Below are 23,802 nucleotides of genomic sequence, written 5' to 3'. Positions count from 1 at the left end.
AACAACGGCCATAGTGTATGTCACCAGAGGAGGCTCCGGGATGCTACTGAGCTCTCCGATGCTTGAGCGCCTCTAATTAGTCACATTTGCATTCAGCATGTGCCTATCAGCCATTGACACTCTGATGATGGGGTTTGCATAGTTATTTAAAGGCAATGGATTTCTAAAAGATTGCATGGTATGCCTTTCCATAGATGAGTTGATCCAGCCTATTGCTTTGTGACATCCTGGAGTGGCGTTCCACCTCAGTCTGAAGGAGGAACTCCGAAAACTGGAATATACCAACATCATTAAGAAGGTTGAGGGTCCGAGTCCCTGGATAACTCTGATAGTAGTGGCCCATAAACCCAACCAACCGAGAGTGGTCCGGAATTGTGTAGACCTGTTTACACAACCTGGTATCCCGTTGGTTGTGACATTTGACACCTACAGTTGATGACATTGTGCAGAAGTAAGTGGTTTGAAATAGTTCTCCAAATGGACCACAGGGCTGGATACCATCAGCTGAAATTGCCTTCGAAGGCCAGGGCAATCACCAAGTTTCTCTACCCATTTATTTTGCATGTGTCAGTCAAATTCTGATTAGAAAATGGATTGCATAGCAAATTATGAACTTTTGGCAGACTGAAATACACAGCAGATTTTCTTATCTAGGAATTAATTAAGGTTTCCATGTAGAATGATGTTGTTTTCTTTTGAGTGGCTAAACAGATCTTCTGGGTTATCCCAGAGGAGTGGAGCATATTTATTGAAGACCATGGGTTTTACCAATTAAAGTCAATTTCAGCTCTGACCCCACTTCCATTACTTTCTTCTTCCACTAGAAGTTAAGGTGTTATTGGTTGACTTATGGCTCAGGATCCCATCCCATTTGAGGATACTAAATGATTCTTTGGTCCAGTTAATTATACATTTTTAGATTCACTTTCATTGAGCCCTGTTTCGTAAAGTTGATATACTTTCATACTCTTTTCAAGTAAATGTACATTTCTGACATCTAATGAGATTATGTACTGCTTTGAGATTCCATAATGCTATGGTGTCATTGTCTTTTCTTGTTAGACCTCCGGTCGTCTGCAATGCTCAACAGTACTGAGTCATAGGTTCGGTTTTCATACCCTAGTGCCATTCCATTAAAATAAGTGGGTAGTGTTTAATGACCTCTTTTGGTGGAAGTTGCTTCTTGATTTTCTTTAATGGGTTCCATAAAGTATGTCTTTACATGTAGATTGATTAGATCAGTTTCTGTGTGTATCTTCCAAGATTGGAGTCATGTGATCAATAATATGACTGTGTTTAGAAAGATCCCACAGTTGAGGTTGGAAAGAAAGGCAGGTACTTATTAGAGTTTTTCTTAATTGAAATTGTAGGGATTTGACCTTTCCTGAAGGTGGGTGTTGTAATGCGTTTAGTAAAACCTTGCCTTCATTAGGGTTTATACAAAGTTAACCCAATGTCTTGCAGCTTAAAAGATAAAGATGCAGTGCAGGTTAATTGAACTTCTTAGCTTGCTTTGAAGCTCCAATCTTTTCTTACCGTTTACTTGCCCCACCTCAATAGGTTCTTGGCTCCCTCTCTTGAGATCATTCTGATGCAGCTATCCTTGTGGTGTGCAGTGCTTTCAAATTCAGCAGACCAAGTACAGTATAATCAAATTGTCATATTGTGCCTCTGGTTTGTGTAGTAGCTTCAATACCCGGGCATGGCAATTTCATTTGTTCTCTCTAAATGGAATGATCACTTAGTATTTTCAAATTGTAACTTCAGCGAAGAAGCATTTGTTCTATTCTACTTCACTGAGTTGGTGACCTTTTGTGTTACAGTCAGGCCCATTATATGTTCAAAGGATTCTACAATGTCTTAAACGCTTCCGTTGAGGATTTATGGAATGGGCCAAGGGCGCTCTTCCTAAATATTAAATGTTTCAACATTTTCCCTCAGATTATTTACATAATCCTATTTAAAGCGTTTTCTGGTACAACTTCATACATTTTAGAATGATATCTCATTTTGTATGTACGTAAATGTATTTTGTTCAGTGGATCATCATAGCACTGACTTTTCACATTGTGTTCTCTTAAGAATTTTGACTGATATGCTTATTTTTGATACAGGTACTATTACAAGGCTGTAGGAGCGTGGAGTTAGACTGCTGGGATGGTGATGATGGCATGCCTATCATATATCATGGACATACCCTCACAACCAAGATTCCCTTTAAGGTATGTTGGCCAATGTAACCATGGGGACAACAATATTGGACATTAGAAGGATGTTAGCTTGTTCTGTTTTTTTTCTCATAAAAAATGTTGTTACTAAGTGGAAGTATCTATGAATAATTTCCTTTTTTCCCGTCTGTCGTTTTTCACAGACCGAAAGATATTTTGTGTTGCGTGTATCAATGATAAGCTATTTGTAGTACAACACCTTCTTGTGTTGGTTCTCTGATTCTTCTATTGTCCATTCCCACTTCTGTTTCAAAACATGAAAGGGAGAATCCAGCAGCTGCAAGATGGTTTATAAAAAAATAACAGTGTAGAAGATTGCCAAGAGCAGCATGGCTAAGGCACACTGTGTCAGATTTACTATGTTTTGAACCCAAAGGTAACATTTAAGTGCATAAAAAAAAGCATTTGTTAGGGCAACATCACATTCCAAAATTGCAGTATAAGGAACGGCATAGTTATATACACCCTGTGTGAAAATAAATATGCTTGTGCGCAATCCTGAACATTCAAGAGCACTCTTAGCATTTTTTCAGAATTGTTGGAAAGTGTACCACTAACATACGAGTAGCTATGCAGGAGCGCATTTTTCACAATGTTTCCATAAAAATACTACAATAAGGTAGTATAAATACAAGTGTCCTGTAATTGCAACTCACACTTTTGGTTGGATCGTGACAGGATATCAGAGGAGATGAGGCCTGCCCATTTTTCTCTGTTCTATCCAGCACACTTCGTTTTCCCTGTTGTGCCTCTTCTTTCTTTATCTCACTCTTTGTTTCTTCTACCTCCCACTTTCTCGCGTATGTTCCTCTCTTTCTCATGTTTCTCTCTCCCCCTTTCTTACTCTCATGTTGCCTTAACTCTGTTTCTTGTTTCCACTAACTACTGAGCTCTCAAACCTATCGGACCATGCCATTTCATGCTGGATTAAGCCCTCTGTCTATTGCATTTATGAATTTTTCCCTGGGCCTAGATTTGTTTTGGTTTCAAAATACTTTTACTTTCTATTTTATGCCTTATGCTACAGTGGCAAGTTTTAAAGTGGTTCTCATTCCCAACTCTTTAATTCCTTCTTCAATTCCTCAAGACTTCCACCTTGTAAATCACCTGCTCATCTCCTTTCCATCATATTTTGAGAAAGCTGGATGATCCCTTCAAATTTATTTCAAGCAGATGCATGATGAACAAAAGGTGATCGACTTCATTGCATGATGAACAAAAGGTGATCGACTTCATATCTAGATCAGTTGTGAAAAAACCCTTATTGAGTGAAAAGAGGAACGTAAAGAGGGACCCTCCTGTATGGTAAACGTCTTAGGCAGGACACTGTCATGACACATTTGGTATTGTTGTATTGTGAGGGGCCAAAGTTAGATTAATAATGCTCTTGCACTGTGTGATCTTTTTAGAGTTATTTTACTGTCTTCAGTATGTCTTAGTGCCCAATTTAACCTTGTCTTGCATGTTTGAGTATAAATGCAATATAGTAGACATTTGAACTAGTATGTAGGATGGGCAGCTGTGCAATTGGTCAGATCGCCTTGGCCTTTGCATTCTTCAGCTCATAATCAAGGATTTTATGAAGTATAGAAATTAATACCTGCAAAGGAATATGCTCTTGAAGCATGGAACAACCCTACCTCTAAGCATCACAGCCTCTTCCTTACTGTTTGAGTTCTGCAAGAAGTTGAGGACTAGGCTTTTCGAATTGCCTGTCCCACTTATCCTAGGTACGGTTAGACTTTGATCGGCCCAGCTCCAGGATACCCTCCTAGATGATAGTATGCTTTGCAAATACACAAAACAAAGTTACAATCCTGCTCTAAATTATAGACTTGTATGACTCCATGTGTATCCCTGACATCCCTGTTCAAGTCAACAAAGAGCAAATCTCGGATCAATATAGATAACAATGTAGACAAAAATAAGATGTGTCAGGGTGTTCAAATTACTGAATTAATTCTCCCAAACAGTAGACCACAAAACCAATGCTTCTGAAGGTCCATCTTGACAAGTTTCAGCAGTGGGGCTGACATTCAGATCAAATATGGTAAATAAACGGGGAAAAAAGTCTCCATCCCTTAACATTTAGAGGCATTAGTAGACCATTTAAGCAGCATATGAGGAGGTTCTGGCTGTCTCTGCAGATATCACAAAAAGTAGTAATAGAGGCATTAAGATTAATCAAGAATCACAAGGAATATCCATAACAGTGATCTCCTCCATAATTACTAGGATGTAAGTGTTAAGGGAGGAAAAAAGAATCATTATTTCCTAAGGATTTTTTTAAAGCACAAACAAGACTAATAAGGTATCCGAGCAATGTGCAAATGAAAAAGTGCACACGTTGTTCTATGCTGGGATCAGAATTGGTTTATTGAGGGCACAGTCAGCAAAGGTCTCCAAGTGATTAAGTGAAGGAGAAAATCTAGCAAAGAAAGAGGTGCAAAGCGGATTCAAGGAAAAGAAAATATCTGAGAAGAAATCTAGGTTTTAAGATCATGGTTGACATGTTTTTTAAGACAGGTAGAGAAAATAGTTTTGCTGCACAGGTCACAAATTAGCAACCACTGGCCCTGAGGTTGCGGAACCTTGGAACAATCAATACGTTAACCAGATAGATGCAAAGAGACCTCCTAGGAAGGTAGTTTGGGAGGCGGCTGTAAGTGAAAGCTGTAGATCACGTGAAAGAGCCTGACACAGCAGTGGCGGACGATAATTTTAGGAGGAGGGGGTGCATGCGACACACGCACACATACACACTCACTCATACCCATGCATTCACACACACGCGCACACATCCATTCACAACACTCATTACCTAATAGTCAAACATACACAGAAACATACCAGCAAGGTTGGGACTGTTGCTTTCCCTCACTGGCTGACCTTAGGTTAGCCAGTGAGGGAAAGCAGCAGTCTTAACCTCGTCCCAGAGTGGTGAAAGCCCAGAATTAGAGGATGTTGAGCCGACGCCGAGTCTCTTTGCCTCCTATGCTGACTTTATTGGCCCCTTCTAACACAAAAAGGCGCTATGGCGTGGCCTGAGCTGGCTGCATCAAAGTGCTTCTTTCAGAGGCTTTCAGCCGTGCTGAAAAGCAGATGTGCTGCTAGACAAAATAGCTAAAAGACATTCACCTTGACCAGGCCAATAGCTTAGACATTGCTGAGGAATATGTGACGTTTTCCCGCAAACAATTAGCCCGCATACCAATTATTATACCGCAATTACAATCACCCCACAAATTATCACAACGCAAACTTTTACAACGACTATGCCTTTACCACGCATGCCATTACAACGCAAAGGCATGTATGTTAAAGGTATACTCATTATAAAAGTTTTAAAGGTAAGTGAGAGTACCCTACCCTACCCTACACCCTAATGTAGTACCACTGCATAACCCACCCTCGACACCCAGTCCTTTTCCTACATTTACACTACCCAGCACGACCCCCCGACACTACCATAAACCACTTTTCTTCCCTACACAAACACTACAACACTCCCTTAATACACTACCCCTGCACGACCCTACACTACACAAACAACACATCACTACCATACACTATACAAACACTACCCTAAACCCTAAAACACATTACACTACACTACACAAACACTACATCACTACCCTACACCCTAAAAAAACACTACCCCCAGCATGACCCTACACTACACAAACACTACAACACTACCCTAAACCACTACCCCCAGCATGACCCTACACTACACAAACACCACAACACTACCCTAAACCCTAAAACACTACCCCAGCATGACCCTTCACTACACAAACACCACAACTACCCTAAAACACTACCCTACACAAACACTACAAACCTACCCTAAACCCTAAAACACTACCCCCAGCATGACCCTACACTACACAAACACCACAACACTACCCTAAACCCTAAAACACTACCCCAGCATGACCCTTCACTACACAAACACCACAACTACCCTAAACCCTAAAACACTACCCTACACAAACACTACAACACTACCCTAAAACACTACCCCCAGCATGACCCTACACTACACCAACACTAGTACACTAAACCCGAAAACACTACCCCCAGCACTACCACCAGCACGATCCCCTACTCAAACACCACAGCACTACCCTAAACACTAAAACACTACCCCAGCATGAACACAAAATCCTGCGCTCTCAAATTCAATATAACCAGTAGAGTACTGCTAAATGTAATTTGAAAGAGACAAATGTCCAACGTTGATTCCAGGAGTTTGGTGTATATCTCCTTTTATTAGATCATCACGTCAATGGTAATTTTACAGCCAGCCGACACGTGTTTCGTTATAGGTCTGTACAATCACAGATGCTATAACTCTTCAGGGCTGGAAAAATACAGAAAGGTATGACCTGTAGTAACCATGTTAACAGAAATTTTATAATCTATGTGCCACAATGCAATTAGATGTGACATAAACCGAATTTGAAAGATGACAACACCATGTCATAAGGAACCCATAAGTGATATGAAAGTCATGTTCCGTCATGCATAAATAAGTATATAATTCAATTGGACAACAATATTGTTCGTTGTGGTAAAGAAAAGTGCAAAGACACCCGTGTTAACTCTAATACGCAAAATTCATACATGATAGCATCAATATCTCCTCTAACAAATGCAAGATTTAATTAATAAGTAAGCAAATTCCGCGGGATTTCAACAATTAAACAAGAAATAGAACAAGAGAAAACGGCGTGACATATCAACCGCAAGCAACCCCATACGTGTAGTGCTCATTTATTCAAGAAAATATATTTACGGGCTACCTCGATGGTTGGATCCTTATTTATTAGGGCTAATCATGTAATGGAAAATCAGGTGGGGGAAAGAGGAAAAAACAGAAAGAGCAAGGTTTTAGTTGCCGCCAGTATATATGGTGAGGGTAACGCCCGAGAGGGCAAAGCGTCATATCAAGGAGATTCTTACCCCACGTCCTGTGTTAATTCCAACCCGGCAGGGTAACCATATAATGAGAAGGTGATGGGGTAAAGTCTATCTGTAAAGTAATATTAACCCAATATTAGGTATTGCATAAATCAGACCTAATTCATCAAAACGATCAAAGGAACTAGAACCGTATCAGCCACAAATTCCACTTGTGAGGCAGGACTAGTAGTGTAAACACTTGGACTGTACTCAAAGGCACATAATGGCCCGTAGGGTTCATGAACTCACAAAAACTTAGTACTTCTAAACACCAGTCGTTAAGTAAGCATATTTTATTCAATCTTCAAATGTCCCGGTTCATGAATTAAGTACGACAGATAACTTTCGTCAATACTCTTAAATAGAAACCCTCACCACAACTCTAAGTCTCTTACCCGATGTTTTCTTGTCACAATGTAGTAAACGCCAGTATTCCCACTTTGAGTACAGTCCAAGTGTTTACACTACTAGTCCTGCCTCACAAGTGGAATTTGTCTCTTTCAAATTACATTTAGCAGTATTCTACTGGTTATATTGAATTTGAGTGCGCAGGATTTTGTGTTTAAGTCTTAGGTGTGAACCTTTTCACATTTAAATTGAGGGGTTCTTTGGGTCCCCCCTCCCTGCCAGCACCAGTAACTTTGACAACTGAAATATTCACGCTAATACTGTCTGAGCGCCCATGCTTCCTGTATACTGAATACCCTTTTTCTGTTGTATACTACCCCAGCATGACCCTACAATACAGAATCACCACAACACTACCCTAAACCCTAAAACACTACCCCAAGCACGACCCTACACTACACAAACACCACAACACTACCCTAAACCCTAAAACACTACCCTACACAAACAGTACAACGGATCACTGAAATAATATCTACTGCCAAAATATCGAGTTCGCATAATATCGATGCCAAAATATCGAGGGACATAATATCGACTTTCTATCTTCACTAAGGTAAGTACAAAAATATCGAGTTTAAAATATCGAGTGTTAAAAATATAGACTGTCAAAATATTGTTTTTTTATGCCTTTAAAATAAGATTAAACTATTATAATATTAAATATATTTAATATAAACATTGTTAAAATTATTAAATAAATGTAACATTATTACATAATTAATGTAAGTTTAAAAATTAATAATAATAATACATATATATATTTAAATACATGTTATTAATATAGAATATATTTACCATAGCATAGCAAAAGGTTTAAATTTAATGTAACCACTCCAGTGGGTGCTACATTAAAGAGATCGTTGGATAGCGTAGGGGTAAAAATTACTATTCCCACTTCAGTGGGTACAAGAGTAGGGAAAGCGTTGGATATCGTAGGGGTAAAATTTCCTATTCCCACTCCAGTGGGTGCAACAGTAGGGAAAGCGTTGGATAGCGTAGGGGTAAAAATTACTATTCCCACTCCAGTGGGTGCAACAGTAGGGAAAGCGTTGGATAGCGTAGGGGTAAAAATTACTATTCCCACTCCAGTGGGTGCAACAGTAGGGAAAGCGTTGGATAGCGTAGGGGTAAAAATTACTATTCCCACTCCAAAGAGTGCAACAGTAGGGAAAGCGCTGGATAGCGTAGGGGTAAAAATTACTATTCCCACTCCAGTGGGTGCTACAGTAGGGAAAGCGTTGGATAGCGTAGGGGTAAAAATTACTATTTCCACTCCAGTGGGTGCTACAGTATGGAAAGCGTTGGATAGCGTAGGGGTAAAAATTACAATTCCCACTCCAGTGGGTGCAACAGTAGGGAAAGCGTTGGATAGCGTAGGGGTAAAAATTACTATTCCCACTCCAGTGGGTGCTACAGTAGGGAAAGCGTTGGATAGCGTAGAGGTAAAAATGACTATTCCCACTACAGTGGGTGCAACAGTAGGGAAAGCGTTGGATAGCGTAGGGGTAAAAATTACTATTCCCACTCCAGTGGGTGTTACAGTAGGGAAAGCGTTGGATAGCGTAGGGGTAAAATTTACTATTCCCACTCCAGTGGGTGCAACAGTAGGGAAAGCGTTGGATAGCGTAGGGGTAAAAATTACTATTCCCACTCCAAAGAGTGCAACAGTAGGGAAAGCGCTGGATAGCGTAGGGGTAAAAATTACTATTCCCACTCCAGTGGGTGCTACAGTAGGGAAAGCGTTGGATAGCGTAGGGGTAAAAATTACTATTCCCACTCCAGTGGGTGCAACAGTAGGGAAAGTGTTGGATAGCGTAGGGGTGAAAATGACTATTCCCAATTGATTATTTTAAATTAATTACCAATTATATTTTAATTATTTACCAATTAATAATTAATTAAAAAATATAAATAATTTACATAATTATTTATTTAAAATTAAATTACTTCCCACCCTATTCCCCTATAAACACACAACCCGCGACAGAAAATAAATTACAAAAATTTAATTATTTATCAATTATTTATTTTTAATTAATTACCAATTATATTTTAATTAATTACCAATTATTATTTAATTAACAATTAGATTAAATTTACATAATTAATTATTTATAATTAAATTACTTCCCACCCTATTTCCCTGTAAACACACAACCCGCTACAGAAAATCAATTACTAAAAATTAATTATCAATTATTCATTTTAAATTAATTACCAATTATATTTTAATTAATTACCAATTATTATTTAATTAACAATTAGATTAAATTTACATAATTATTTATTTATATTTAAATTACTTCCCACCCTATTCCCCTATAAACCCACAACCCGCTACAGATTTATATTACACAAATATTAATAAATATTAATAACTTACCTTTTTTTCGATATTTTTGTTGTCTATATTTTATCTAGTCTATATTATGTCTAGTCTATATTTTTGATTCGATATTTTGGCTATTCTAGTCGATATTACTCGATATTTTTGTTGTCTATATTTTGTCTAGTCTATATTTTGTCCAGTCTATATTTTTTACTCGATATTTTGTCCAATCGATATTTTGAAATCGATATTATGTCTGTTTACCCACTACAACACTACCCAAAACCCTAGCACACTGTACCCAACACAACCCTAAACTACACAATCACAATTCCCTTAACCCTAAAACACTACCCTGCACGACCCCCGACACTACCTTAGACCCTAAAACACTACCCTACACTACCCTACACCCTACACTACACAATCACCACAACACTACCCTAAACCCTATAACACTACCCCCAGCACGACCCTACAATACACAACCACCACAGCACAACACTACACTACACAACACTACACAAACACTACCCTACACAATCACAACCCCAGCACGACCCCCCCACCACCCTAAAAAATTAATGCAAACCCCCTTATCTCTCTCTCGTCATGGTTCCTCTCTCCTCCTGGTTCCTTCTTCATGAAGTCTTTTTTTTTTCACAACGTGTGTGCATTTACCATCTGAAAGAGACACGTTAGTGATAGATTCCTTACCTTAGCATATCCCCAGGCGTCAGACTGGATCCGGAAAGTTTTGCGTAGCAGTACCCTTGCGCGTCGGTAGGCGTCGTCTGCGGCTCCGCGTCCGTCGTTGGCGTCGTGGGCGCCGTGATGACGTTGTCGGAGTACTTAGACGCCGCCTCCGCGTGCTGACGTCAGTTCTTCTTTTTTCCGCGCCAGCCAGTGCAGATCTGGAAAGAGCAGTTCCCTAGTCACTTTTTGACTAACCTTTTGTGATCTTTTTGATCCCTTTTCGAAGTCTTTACGACTCCGACGGTGCCGTTAGGGATGCCCGGCTTCAAGCATTGCGACGAGTGCGACCGTACCATGTCGGTCACAGATCCCCACCGCTTGTGCCTGATGTGTTTGGGCGTCGACCATGACGACGAGGCCTGCTCCGCGTGTCGGGCCCTGTCGAGGAAGGCCAGGCGGGAGCGGTCCCGCAGGCGACTCGAGATCCGCCAGTCGGCCCCGCGCCGTGTGAGGTCCTGGTCCCGGTCCCACGGGAGGTCGAGGGACAGGTCGCGGGGACGGAGCCGTCACAGCTCCGGGAGTTGGCGCCACTCCTCTGGGTCCAAGTCGTCAGGTAAGAAACACAAGAGGTCGAAGAGACATCATCGCTCTTCTGACTCCCCCCAACGCTCGCACGATGCGGCCGGGGGTTCGGGTGACACCGCCGACGCGGCTCCTTGGGAGTGGCGGGCGCCGCGTTCGGCTCCATACCCCCCGGTCCCTGGGCTGCACGCGACACCGGAGGAGATTGAGCGTTTCCTCATGGCCATGAGGCCCCTTTCTTCTCCGACGGGTTCCACGGCGCCTTCGGGCCCAGCGAACCCGTCTGAGGGCCCTAGTGGGTCGGGGGCTACGACCCCGACGCCGTCGGGTGCTTCGGCCTCGACGCCGCCGGCGCCTTCGGGCTCGGCGCCGCAGGGCTCCATGATCCCCACACCGCCGGCGCCCTCGGGCCCGGCGCTGCAGGGTGCGGCGGTCCCGGCGTCGTCGGTGCCTTCGGGCTCGGCGCCGCAGGGCACCGCTGGGCCCTCCTCGGGCGATGGATCATCACCGGTGGACCTTACGACCCCCCCGGCGTCGGTCCGTATGGTGTCCCCTCCGGCGTCGGTCTCGGCCGGCGCCGTCCCCGATGCCTCCTCTCAATCGGTTCTGACGTCGGGACGACGCCTATCGGCGCCGATCTCGACGCCGTACGGAGATTTTCAATTCTATGAACCGTCCTCATTCGCTTATGACCCTGAGTCTCAGGAGATGGGGGAAGAGGAGTATTGGGAGGGGTCTGAGGACCCTCTGACAAGGGAGTGTCAGTCTAACATGGACTGGACAGGAGATCTTGGGGAGGCCAGTGGCCTGGAGACCTCTCCAGAGACTGGTTTCGTCTCTTCTCCTACCGTGGCTTCGGAGGAGGGTGCGACTTATGGTGTGGTGCTGATGAGGGCTGCCAAGGCCTTGGGCCTTGAGCTCCCCGTCGCGGCCGTGAGGACTAACCTCCTCACTGAGGTCCTTAAGCCGCAGTCATGCTCCGCGGAGCCTCTGCTGCCGTTTAATGAGGCCTTGACGGACGTTCTTTTGGGCACTTGGTCCAGGCCCGCTACAGGTTCGCCTGTAGATAGGAACGTGGCCAGACGCCACCGCCCGGCTCCGGGCGACCCCAGTTTCCTGTCCACCCACCCCACCCCGAGAGTCTGGTTATCCAGGCCTCTAACTCCCAGACCGAAGTAGTGTGGCTCACTGGTTAGAGGCGGCAGACCCGAGAGCAGAGGACGGCCCGGGACCAGGGTTCGATTCCCGGCGCGGCAGGTTTCTGGAGCAGGGTCAGCGGACTCGATAATTCTCTCGCCTCGGTGCCCACTCTGATCAGCGTTCACACTCGGCAAATCTGGGCATTAGCTTGCCTCATCTTCACTAACGGCCCCACCAGACCGCCGGGGATGCCTGGTCTCACCCTGGAGATACCCATTAAGGGACCATCTCTCAGGGAAGCCAGGAAGGGTTTCGCAGCGGTCGAAGCGCCTTGGGACCCTCCGGGTAAGTAGTGCGCTATATAAATGCCTATACATAGATACATACATACAGACCGCATTCCCGACGGCTCCCCCCGATCGGGAATCCAAGAGGTACGAGGCCTACGGCAAGAAAGTGTTCTCGTCCCTTAGCCTGGGACTGCGGTCCTCCAACACCGCATGCCTCATGGGCCGTTACACTCACTCTCTGTGGGAAACGGTGGCGGAAGTGCTGCCAGAGTGCCCGTTGGAGGTACGGGCCAAACTCGTCCAAGCCCTAGTGGAGGGCCGGGACGCAGCGAAGTATTCCATCAGGTGCGGACTGGATACTACTGACTCGCTGGGCAGAGCGATGGCTACGACGGTGGCGATACGACGCCACGCCTGGCTGAGATCCGCCAACTTCTCGGCAGACGTCCAGAATACACTCATGGACATGCCGTTTGATGGCCGTCGCCTTTTTGGCGACAAGGCAGACCACGCGCTTGAGCTCTTTAAGGACTCCAGGGCTACGGCCAAGTCCTTGGGCCTCTCGGACAGGTGGGTGCTGCAGATCGTCCGAAGGGGCTATTCCCTCCCCTTCGAGACGACCCCTCAAGCCATGCCACCGCAACACCACCGCGTATCGGGGGATCATTTGCGGCTCCTGCAGGAGGAAGTTTCGGCCCTCTTGGCCAAGGGGGCCATCGAGCGCGTTCCTGGGCCAGAAGTAGGTCGTGGTTGCTACTCCCACTACTTCCTGGTACCCAAGAAGGGCAAAGGGGGCCTACACCCTATCTTGGATCTGAGGAACGTCAACGGCTTCCTCCGGAAGGAGAAGTTCAAAATGCTGACACTGGCTCAGGTCTTGGCTGCCACAGACCCAGGAGACTGGATGGTAGCGTTGGACTTGCAGGACGCATACTTCCACATCCCCGTCCTGCCGGCCCACCGGCGTTACCTGCGGTTCACGGTAGGCCTCGAGCACTTTCAGTTTACTGTGCTCCCCTTCGGCCTTACAAGCGCCCCACGGGTGTTCACGAAGGTGATGGCGGTGGTCGCAGCTCACCTGCGCAGGTTAGGGGTATCAGTCTTCCCCTACCTCGACGACTGCTTGTTGAAGGCGGGCTCGCCCCAGACAGTCGTCAGCCACCTCCAGACTACGGCGGATCTCCTGCACCAGCTGGGATTTTCCATCAATGCGCCGAAGTCACACCTGTGCCCCTCTCAGAAGCTCCTTTTCATCGGAGCGGTTCTCGACTCGGCGCAGTTTCGGGTTTACCCGCCCGAACAGCGGGTCCGGGATATACAGGCCCTGATTCCGGTCTTCCGGCCGTTATCCCGGGTTTCGGTCAGGTTGACGCTGCGGCTTCTGGGGCTGATGGCCTCCTGCATCCTTCTGGTGCATCACGCAGGGTGGTGGATGCGGGCTCTGCAGTGGGACCTGAAGTTTCAGTGGGCCCAGCACCGGGGCAACCTGTCCGACCATGTCCTGATCTCGGAGGGCACTGCGAGACAGTTGCAGTGGTGGCTCACGGACTGCGATTGGGTCAACGGCAGATCACTCTCCCTTCCCCAACCGGAGCACGTTGTTGTGACGGACGCGTCCCTCCAGGGCTGGGGAGGCCACTTGGGAGAGGCGGAGATCAGAGGACTCTGGTCTCCGGCAGAGTCCCGGCTCCATATCAACCTGTTGGAGCTGCGGGCGATTCGTCTGGCACTGAAGGCATTCCTCCCGTCTGTCCGAGGGAGTGCAGTGCAGGTGTTCACCGACAACACTACCGCCATGTGGTACTGCAACAAACAGGGCGGAGTGGGGTCATGGACCCTTTGCCAGGAGGCTCTGCGTATCTGGCAATGGCTGGAACATCAGGGCGTGACTCTGGTGGTTCAACACCTGGCCGGTTCTCTGAACGCCAGGGCGGACAAACTCAGCCGTCGGTGCTCGATGGATCACGAATGGCGTCTGAACTCGGACGTGGCGCAAGGGCTCTTTCTGCGATGGGGAGAGCCTTGGTTAGATCTATTCGCCACCGAAGAGAACGCGCAATGTCATCAGTTCTGCGCGTTGGAATTTCCAAGGCGGCGCTCGCTCGGAGACGCTTTTCGTCGCGAGTGGAGCTGCGGTCTGTTGTACGCCTTTCCGCCTATACCTCTTCTGCCCAGAGTGCTGAAGAAGATCAAGCGCGACCGGGCTCAAGTCATCCTTGTGGCTCTGGACTGGGCACGAAGGTACTGGTATCCCGAGCTACTCAGCATGTCAGTCGATCCCCCGATTCGTCTGCCTCTTCAGGAGGACCTTCTGTCGCAGCAGCAGGGGACGGTCCTCCACCCGAGCCTGTCCAGTCTCCACCTCCATGCTTGGAGATTGAGCAGCGACAATTGAGGCCATTTGACTTGCCTCCTGAAGTTTGCAACATCATTCTGGCAGCCAGGCGTCCCTCCACAAAGACGGTATACGCCTGCAGGTGGAACAGATTTGTGGCATGGTGCACAGCAAAGGCTGTGGATCCCCTCAATGCCCCTCTCTCTGAGGTTCTTCTCTTCCTTCTTTCTCTTGCCCAGCAGGGCTCTGCTCTGGGCACTATCAAGGGCTATCTTTCGGCTCTTTCAGCCTTTCTGAGGCTGCCTGACCAACCTTCTTTGTTCAAATCCCCTATTGTTAACAGATTCCTGAAAGGCATCACTCATACCTTTCCTCCTGTTCCGTTCGTGATGCCTCAGTGGGACTTGAACCTGGTTCTAACCTTTCTGATGTGCGCTCCCTTTAAGCCACTTCATAACTGTCCACTTCGCCTTCTTTCTTTGAAGACTGCCTTCCTGGTAGCCATCACCTCTGCCAGGAGAGTGAGTGAGCTCCAGGCCCTCTCTTGTAAGCCTCCTTTCCTGTCAGTCCATCCGGACAAGGTTGTTTTGAGGACTAGGCCCTCCTTCTTGCCAAAGGTGGTCACCGCCTTCCACATTGGGCAGTTCATCACATTGCCCACCTTCTTTCCGCCTCCGCACCCCTCGAGAGAGGAGGAGAGGCTCCACCGCCTGGACCCAAAACGTGCGCTCTCGTTCTATCTGGATCGCACACGCCAGTTCCGGGTGGATGATCAACTCTTTATTGGGTACGCGGGTGCTAAGAAAGGGAAGGCGGTGCACAAGAGGACCATCTCTCGATGGATTATCATGTGCATTCAGGCGTATTACTCCTTGGCTAAGAAGGAACCACCTGTTGGGCTGCGGGCTCATTCCACTCGAGCCACGGCCACTACAACTGCCTTGGGCCGAGGTGTGCCCTTGCAGGACATTTGGCAGGCAGCTATGTGGGCCTCGTTGCACATGTTTGCTAGGCACTACTGCCTGGACAGTCAAGTCCGGAGAGACGGCTACTTTGGCCGCTCCGTTCTCCAGGACTTTCTGGTGTGAATATTGGTTCGCAGACCCACCACCACTGCTTGGGTATCTATTCTAAGGTAAGGAATCTATCAGTAACGTGTCTCTTTCAGATGCACAAGTTACTACTTGTGTAACGATATATCTGTAAGAGACATTAGTTAGTGATAGATTCCTTACCGACCCACCCATCCTCCCCGTTCTGCGAACCAATATCTAGGGTTAAGGTCATCCCCTTTCAGGGCCCTAGGTTCTTGGCACCAGTGTCGGTTTTTGTCATGGCTCTGCGCTTCTGGCGCGGAAAAGCTGTGGCTAAGAACTGACGTCAGCACGCGCAGGCGGCGTCTAAGTACTCCGACGACGTCATCACGGTGCCCACGACGCCAACGACGGACTCGGAGCCGCAGACGACACCTACCGACGCGCAAGGGTACTGCTACGCAAAACTTTCCGGATCCAGTCTGACGCCTGGGGATATTCTAAGGTAAGGAATCTATCACTAACTAATGTCTCTTACAGATATATCGTTACACAAGTAGTAACTTGTGCATACATGCCTTTACAACTTAATTTGTTGTAAAGGCATGCGTGGTAAATGCACACGCATTGTGAAAAGATGCGGAGTGATGGTATGCGGGGTCAAAGACCTCTCGGAGTAATGGTATGCATGGTCAAAGTCCGCGGAAAAAAAGATTTGTTGTAAATGTGGATTACGTTGGTGAGATCTATTGGCTTTGCTAACGCTTGCTTAGAGTTGACAGGGTCTTGCTGAACAGATGTGGAAGTGATAGTGAGAAACAGTTGAGGAGCTTTGGAGTGAAACGAGGATGCAGTGTAATGGCCAGAGCTGCAGACGTGGACTGGGGAACTAGGTTTGAATCTCTGGGTCGGCTGAAAAGGTTGTGATTCTGGTCAAATCACTTACACTTTCCCCTGTGTACAGCAATGAATGTGCCATTGTGCAATGTAACTGGTGAGCACTTAAAACGTTTCAATACCATCGGCTGGTGTAGACACTGTGGCAAAATAGAGGACTGAACAAGTGCTCCAATACCATTTGGTTGTGCAAAAAAATAAAAAATAAAAGCAGCAGCGATGAGGGATGTAGTGGGCGGACAGGTTAAGCACGAATTCAGGCGGGGATGGCGAGTTGGGCAGGCAACAACGGGAGAGGGCGGGAGGAAGCAACAATGAAGGGGTAAAAAAAACCTTAATTATGAAAATGAGTGTGTTGTGGAATGTAACTGGTGAGCACTTGTAGTTCTCTAATACCATTGGCTTGTGTTCGCGCTATGGCAAAACTGATAACGGAGTGAGCACTCCAATACCATCGGATCGTGCAAAAAGAAAATGAACAAGCGCTATTTGTGTGTTTTATCTACTTTTTAATAAATGTTTTAGTTTATGTGCAGGTGCGTGCATTTTAGTGCTTTGTGTGTATGTGTACAAGGGAGACGACCTGAAAACACAACTACTCCTATGGATTGCTTGAAAACAAAATCTGGGAGACATGTATCTGATCCATGCGCTGTGGGAGGGTTAAACTCAAAAAGTTGCATCAAGGAAAATGAGTGATGCTGAAATTTACTAATGGTAGGAGATGGGCGGCCTGTAAGCCCACAGATAGAAAACAGCATGTCTCTTCGAGGCAGCGCATGCGCTGCCACGGAGGACCTAAAAACAATAGATTTTGCACAGGCGAAACCTACTGGTTTTTTGCCAATGCTTGTCATGTTTAGAAACGGGGAGATTGTGATTTATCCTTAATCACAAAATGTGGTACTGAGGCTAATCACAAAATGTGGTACTGAGGCTAGGGAGATGATGTGGCATCCTTTCAGGAGAGAATGCAGTGCTGCTGACTATGGAGCTGGTAAGCCAGGTTCGAGTTTCTGCTTTAGCTTAACATCCTTTATTTTGGGAAAATCACTTGCCATGCCTACCAAAGTGAATGTGTCCTTGTGTAAAGTGACTGTGGCTAATGTAAGATGCTCCAACAACTTTGGGTGGTGTTAGAGCTATATAAAACTGCACACAAAAATACAGAAAGAATCAGTGTTATGCTTGTTTACAGTAGTGAACATGAGGAAATTAATTACATCTGCAACCACATTGAAAGGAATACTTTTGCCATGGACACCGAGGGGCATGCAGATCTTGATGACATCAAGACTCAGCCTGGCTCTTTTTTAATTTTGAAGAAATTGAGTCCCACCATATGAAATGAGAAGCAACAAGGTGAGATACGAAGACTTATATCATTTCGCACAACAGAAACATGGCTATGCAATTACAGCAGGAGGCATGGGTACTTTAGAAGGGTAAACAACGTTTACCCCAAAACTTTCTCCCCGCAGGGAATCACAACGCAGTTGTTACAATGACTGCGTGTGATTCCGCATACCATTACTCCGCAAGTCGGAACTACGGCTTGTGGAGGGATGGGGAGGTGTTGGATTTAAAATACAACACCTTCCCTAGTGTCCGCACAGACTGGAGTTGGAATAGTAAATTATACTATTCCAACATCCAGAGCCCTCCTCCGCAAGTCGTTGTTCCGACTTGCGGAGTAATGGTATGCGGAATCACAACGCAGTCGTCGTACCTACCGCGTTGTGATTCCCTGCGGGTAGAAAGACTGCGGGATGGCTGTACATATTCCTTTAGAAGCTCTGACAAGTCCTGTGATAACGCATACCTGATTCACTTGAGGTCTGACTTCCTAGCTATAAACACCATTGCCGAATGACCACATATGGTGTAAACACACACACAAACGCTCGGAAAATAAACCGAGACTACATGTGTGCCGAATAATACCAGCCTTGCACACATGTTCTAATCAGCACATCAGCTGTACACTAACAGGACATTAAAAGGCAGAAGATCACTACTCGTTAGAATGAAACAGACTACAATGGGGTTTAAAGCAGTGACTGGGTCGGGGTTGATTTGTGGATGGGGCAAGCACTGGGAGGTGCGAGGAGAGAAAGCAGAGAGGAGGTGGGGGGAACGGAAAGCAGCACCGAAGGGAAAAGCAGTGACTGCGAGGGGGTGATCTGTGGCCGGAGCATGAGGGTGGGGGAGAGGAGACAGAGCTGGCAAAAGCACGCGCACTGTGCAGAGTGCTGAAAAAGAAAGAAAAAAGTAGGTCCTAATATGGTCATGGAAACAGGATCCGTGTATATTCACAAGTACTTGGTCTATGCTCGGGTGCTTGGGTTGGCTAAACAGAAGAAGAGGCATGACCATGCATGCCAGGGACAAATGGTGACAAAGATTATTAGACAAAGGATGGAGCGAGCAAATGGGAAGCCTGTGGGTGTGTTGAAGCCCACAGATTGAACACTTGTCTCTTCGAGACAGGGCATGTGCTGTCTAGTCAACACCTAAACAGTGAGAAAAAGATTCTCTCTTAAATTAAGGGACAGACGCACAGTGGAGCCAGCTAAGTACTGATACCAGTATCCATGCATGCTCGGAGCAGAAGGTTCCAGGCCAGCTTCTAGCAACCAAGGTGGCAACTGGCAAGTTCTTAACACAGGTGAAAGATCTAAACTTCTGCCTCGCATCGATCCAGTCACACTTACCCCGGGCCAACTAAATAGACAATGGTAAAAAGGATTCAGACTCTAAAACGACCTAGGAACACATTAAAAACTAAAACAACAACAAATAGTAGAGGGTTATCCTATATTCACTAACCTCTGTATTCTAAATGTATCAAGGATTGGAGGACCCCAGCAAGGTGTAAGGTAGGACAAGTACCCTTGATGAATGTATGACTACATGAACCATCCTCTCCAGAGCCCTTAAGGAGCCAAAAGCTGCTGATTAACAGCACAAATACAGGAACATTGTACTAGAGTGCATTTATCTTTGTGTGTGATAGTGTCCTACCATTAAAGTAGTTGATAAGTAGGAAAACATACCACAGTTATGTAGGGATTAGACTCGCAATGGTCCCTGAAGAAAGCCTGTTGACCCTGAAGGATGTTTAATGGGGCTAAAATGTCGATCCAACCTTGATGTTTGAGTCATTATACCCAGTGACATCATTAATTTTATTTCTGTTTAGAGTTTTAGCCTTTCCAACGGTACTTAGAATAAAGACACAAAGAGAGGAGTCTGCAGGCAATATTAAATAGCATAATCCTGGTTTAGAAAGTGCTCCACTTGAGCCCCCCCACTCACATTAGTTGTAGTGGGTGAAGGTCCAGTGATGAAGCGTGCCATGGTTGGTACCTGTGGGTAAAAAATCCAAGAGATTTCTAGATCTCACAATCTAGCACCTTTAGGATTCAGGGTTTAGAGAAGATAGGATGACCCTCTAATATTTGTTGTAGTTCATACCACTTGGGAGGCTGAGGGCATCTTTGTACCTTAGCTTCTCACTCCTCATTATTGTGACACACACATTAAAAACTGCTTATTCAAAGTCTAGTTTTCTATCACACTCGCCTCCTCACAGATGACAGCAAGGTGGTAGTGTTAGGAATTTAAATATAAGTGATGAGAAAATAATATTCACCCTTCGGTGAGTAATACATCATTGAAAGCTATGATGCTAACTGCATAGATTTAGGAAACCTACTCTGGGCATAAAGGTCAATGTAATATTATGTTTCTGAGTTTCTTGACTGTTTAAAAGTTTGGAAGTGGTCTAATTGCTTGGGGGATGGATTTACAAATCCTATGCGCATTCCCTGCAAAGGCCTGTTGTATTGTCTTTTCTTTCTTTAAGGCTGGAGTTTTCACCAGCAAAGGAGTCTGTGCTTCTCAGAACACGTGGTCTGCCTGAGATTTTTGGTTGAGGTAGCATGGCATTTGTATGAATGGCCTTGTATGTAAAACAGGCCGGTTTGTAATGGCATCTGGCTTCGAAAGGCAGCCAATTGAAGTAATTGAAGGGTATAATATGGTCATATCTTCATGCGCTTATGGCAAGTCTCAGCACTGCATGGAAGTTGCCTTGAGAGATGCAATGTGAATTCTGGGAATACTAGAGCTAGTTTTTCATCAAATCCTGTATCTTTCAACTGCCGTAAAGTCACTCCTGCTTTTCCATTGCATGTGGGAAGTATTTATCACTTGCATCTGGGGGAATCCCTCAAATCTCCGAAGGAACCATGCTAAAAATGTAACGAAAATATTGCTGAGAACTATTAGCCTCCTCTGCTCATTCTCTATCACGCTCATCAGGTATTGATTGTATCTTCTTCTGAATGTTTAGTACCATAGTTATCTTCTTTGAGTTATATGCTCCCTACCATTCTTTTGAATCTCGCAGTTGGTTTTCCTGCCTAAACGGTAGAAATAAGTTCCATATCTGTCAATAATGAGTTGGTGTAAGGGTGGTGTACGGCAGGAACACCTGCAAACTCGTTCGTAGATTGCTAGCTCTGCACAGAGGTCTCAGGGTTATTTCTGGCGAAGCAATTCACACTGGGTGGATAACTGGTAACCATTACTCAATAACTCATGTTCACTTTGCATAGACTTTATTAATGTTGAGAAAACGCTTGAAATATCTTCACTGAGAATGTATTTACAAATGGGTGCCTTTTCTTTTTCCAGGAGGTTGTTGAAGCCATTGATCGAAATGCTTTTATTAATTCAGACATGCCAATCATCATATCTATAGAGAACCACTGTTCTTTGCCTCAGCAGCGTAAAATGGCAGACATTTTCAAGGTAAGGCTTTTATTTGCAAGTACATTTTTTGTGTATTTCTTTAGAATGTACACTTTTGAGTGTTCTGTTTTTGTTGTCTTTTTCAGAATGTATTTGGAGATAAGCTGGTTACTAAATTCCTATTTGAAAGCGACTTTTCTGATGATCCAATGCTTCCATCACCATGGCAGCTAAAAGGAAAAATACTTCTCAAAAACAAAAAGCTTAAGGCTCATCAAACACCAGTGGATATATTAAAACAAAAGGTATACTCTGTTCTGACCCTTATGCACTAGTCTCTGCAGGTTTTGACCAATTGACTACGCTGTGTGTTGAATAGTAACAGATTTGTTTTAGTTTTTATAATGTTTTTGATCTCACTAATGATATAGAGACACAGCCAGATGTGATCCGTATTTTTGACTTTATCATAAATTATCATCCTGCACGTCCCCATACATTCAATAGCTATAGCTTAAAGCATTTCCTGTTACCAATTAGCAAAAGAGTTGTTGCAAAAGATATATCCCTTCTAGAGAAAGTCTCTACATTTATCGTCGGAGGGGGCACTGATCAGACTGGAGCAGCTTAGTGCTTTTTTTTTTTTTTATAAACTTTATTTTTGTAGGCGAGGAGAATAAAGCAGCACCAATTATACAATTTACAGGTCAGTTGACACGTACAAATCAGATAGGCCAGAACCAAAAATACAGAGAAATAAAAAAGGAGGTACCCAGCCAGAAGTGGCCCACATCCCGGAGGCAGGGCGGCATCTCGTTGAACCTGCAAGACTATGCCAGGAATACGTTCTTGTGCTCCCAGAATCCCGTGAACAATCTCAATATCGTCGCCAATTTACTTTTTATGAAGCTGCACCAACACAAACAACAGCATAACAATAATAAACCCCCCCCCCCCCTTGAATGGCAATTGTGGCATTGGTGTAATCTCATAAGGAGATGTAGGCAAGGGCCCACTGCAAAGCGATCCTCATAGTAGAATGTGGTCGATGGTAATCACAATGACAGATAAGTGTACACAACAAGGAATGTCGGCATGGCCCATGGAGCAGCTACACTACCTCATGACAGTCCACCCCGGACCCCTCCCCACCATCATCAGAGTCCGAGGAAGCGGGGGAAAACAGCTCCGCACTAGTTGCGTCAGAGTCATCCTCCTCCATCCCCTCGATACACATGGTCCTCCAAGCGAGTAAGTCATCCTGGAGTTTGCCATCCCTGCGTGTGCTCTGCATATGTGTCTCCTCCGCTAAGGCCCATTCCCTAGCGTCCCGCAACCAACTAGTGACTTCAGGTGCCCCCCGTCCCATCCAGGTAATGGCTACCCGCCTCCTCGCCAGAACCAATAGGAGTTGGAGCAATTTGTAGGACAGTCCCCTCTTCCTGGGCTTGGGTACCAGGGCAAGTAGACAGTGAAGCGGTTCCAGTGTGATGGTAAGGTGTGTAATCCGGGCAATATGTGCCACCACCGCCACCCAAAAGTCATGCACCAAGGGGCACTCCCAGGCTAGGTGAAGGAATCCCGCCCGTGCTGCACTACACCTCGGGCAATTATGGCTTCTATCTGAAGAGATGCGGTGGAGGGAGGCAGGTGTCACATATGTGCGATGGAGAAAATTAAAATGTATCAATTTGAACCGCGCATTGCAGGACACTTTACGAGTCAACAGCCCTATTCGCTTCCTCTGGGCCGGGTCTAATGCTATCCCCAGGTCCGCTTCCCAAGCCCTCCAAGCAGGCATCAATGGGGGAGTCGAGTCCCTGCGCATGGCTGAGTAAAGAAGGGAGATTAGTCTCCTGCCCCTACCACAGGACAAGATGACGTCTAGGGTGTTAGTGAGTTCGGGCGCCTCTGGGAATTGGGGCCATGTCGTCCTGGCCACATCCCGGAGACATCCATAATGCAGGTACTGGCCCTCACGCAGTCCAAAGGAGTCCGCTGCTCTCTCAAAGGACACAAACGAGTCGTCCGGGTAAAGATCCGCAAGAGTTTCGCAACCGCCCAGGCGCCACTCCCGGAAAGACATACTCGCCTCCATCGTAAGCAGTGGGGCCAGGATCCAAAGGGGGAGCTC

At 45.7% G+C, this 23,802-nt stretch overlaps 1 protein-coding gene across 7 annotated transcripts in view; it reads left to right on the top strand.

The window, feature by feature from the left end:
• The window catches only part of PLCE1 (phospholipase C epsilon 1), a 1,649,974-nt gene that overhangs the window by 1,252,639 nt on the left and 373,533 nt on the right, over nt 1–23,802 (top strand). For all 7 annotated transcript variants that reach the window (XM_086922473.1, XM_086922472.1, XM_086922474.1 and 4 more), the window contains 3 exons: nt 2,115–2,222; nt 21,612–21,728; nt 21,815–21,973. In XM_086922473.1, coding sequence (XP_086778599.1) covers nt 2,115–2,222; nt 21,612–21,728; nt 21,815–21,973 — 384 coding nt within the window. The remainder of the gene's footprint in view (nt 1–2,114; nt 2,223–21,611; nt 21,729–21,814; nt 21,974–23,802) is intronic.

Source organism: Lissotriton vulgaris, chromosome 5, assembly GCF_964263255.1.
Source record: "Lissotriton vulgaris chromosome 5, aLisVul1.2, whole genome shotgun sequence".
Classification (NCBI taxonomy): Eukaryota; Metazoa; Chordata; class Amphibia; order Caudata; family Salamandridae; genus Lissotriton; species Lissotriton vulgaris.
Note: the sequence above shows the minus strand (reverse complement) of the source record. Positions and strands in the feature narration are given on the sequence as shown.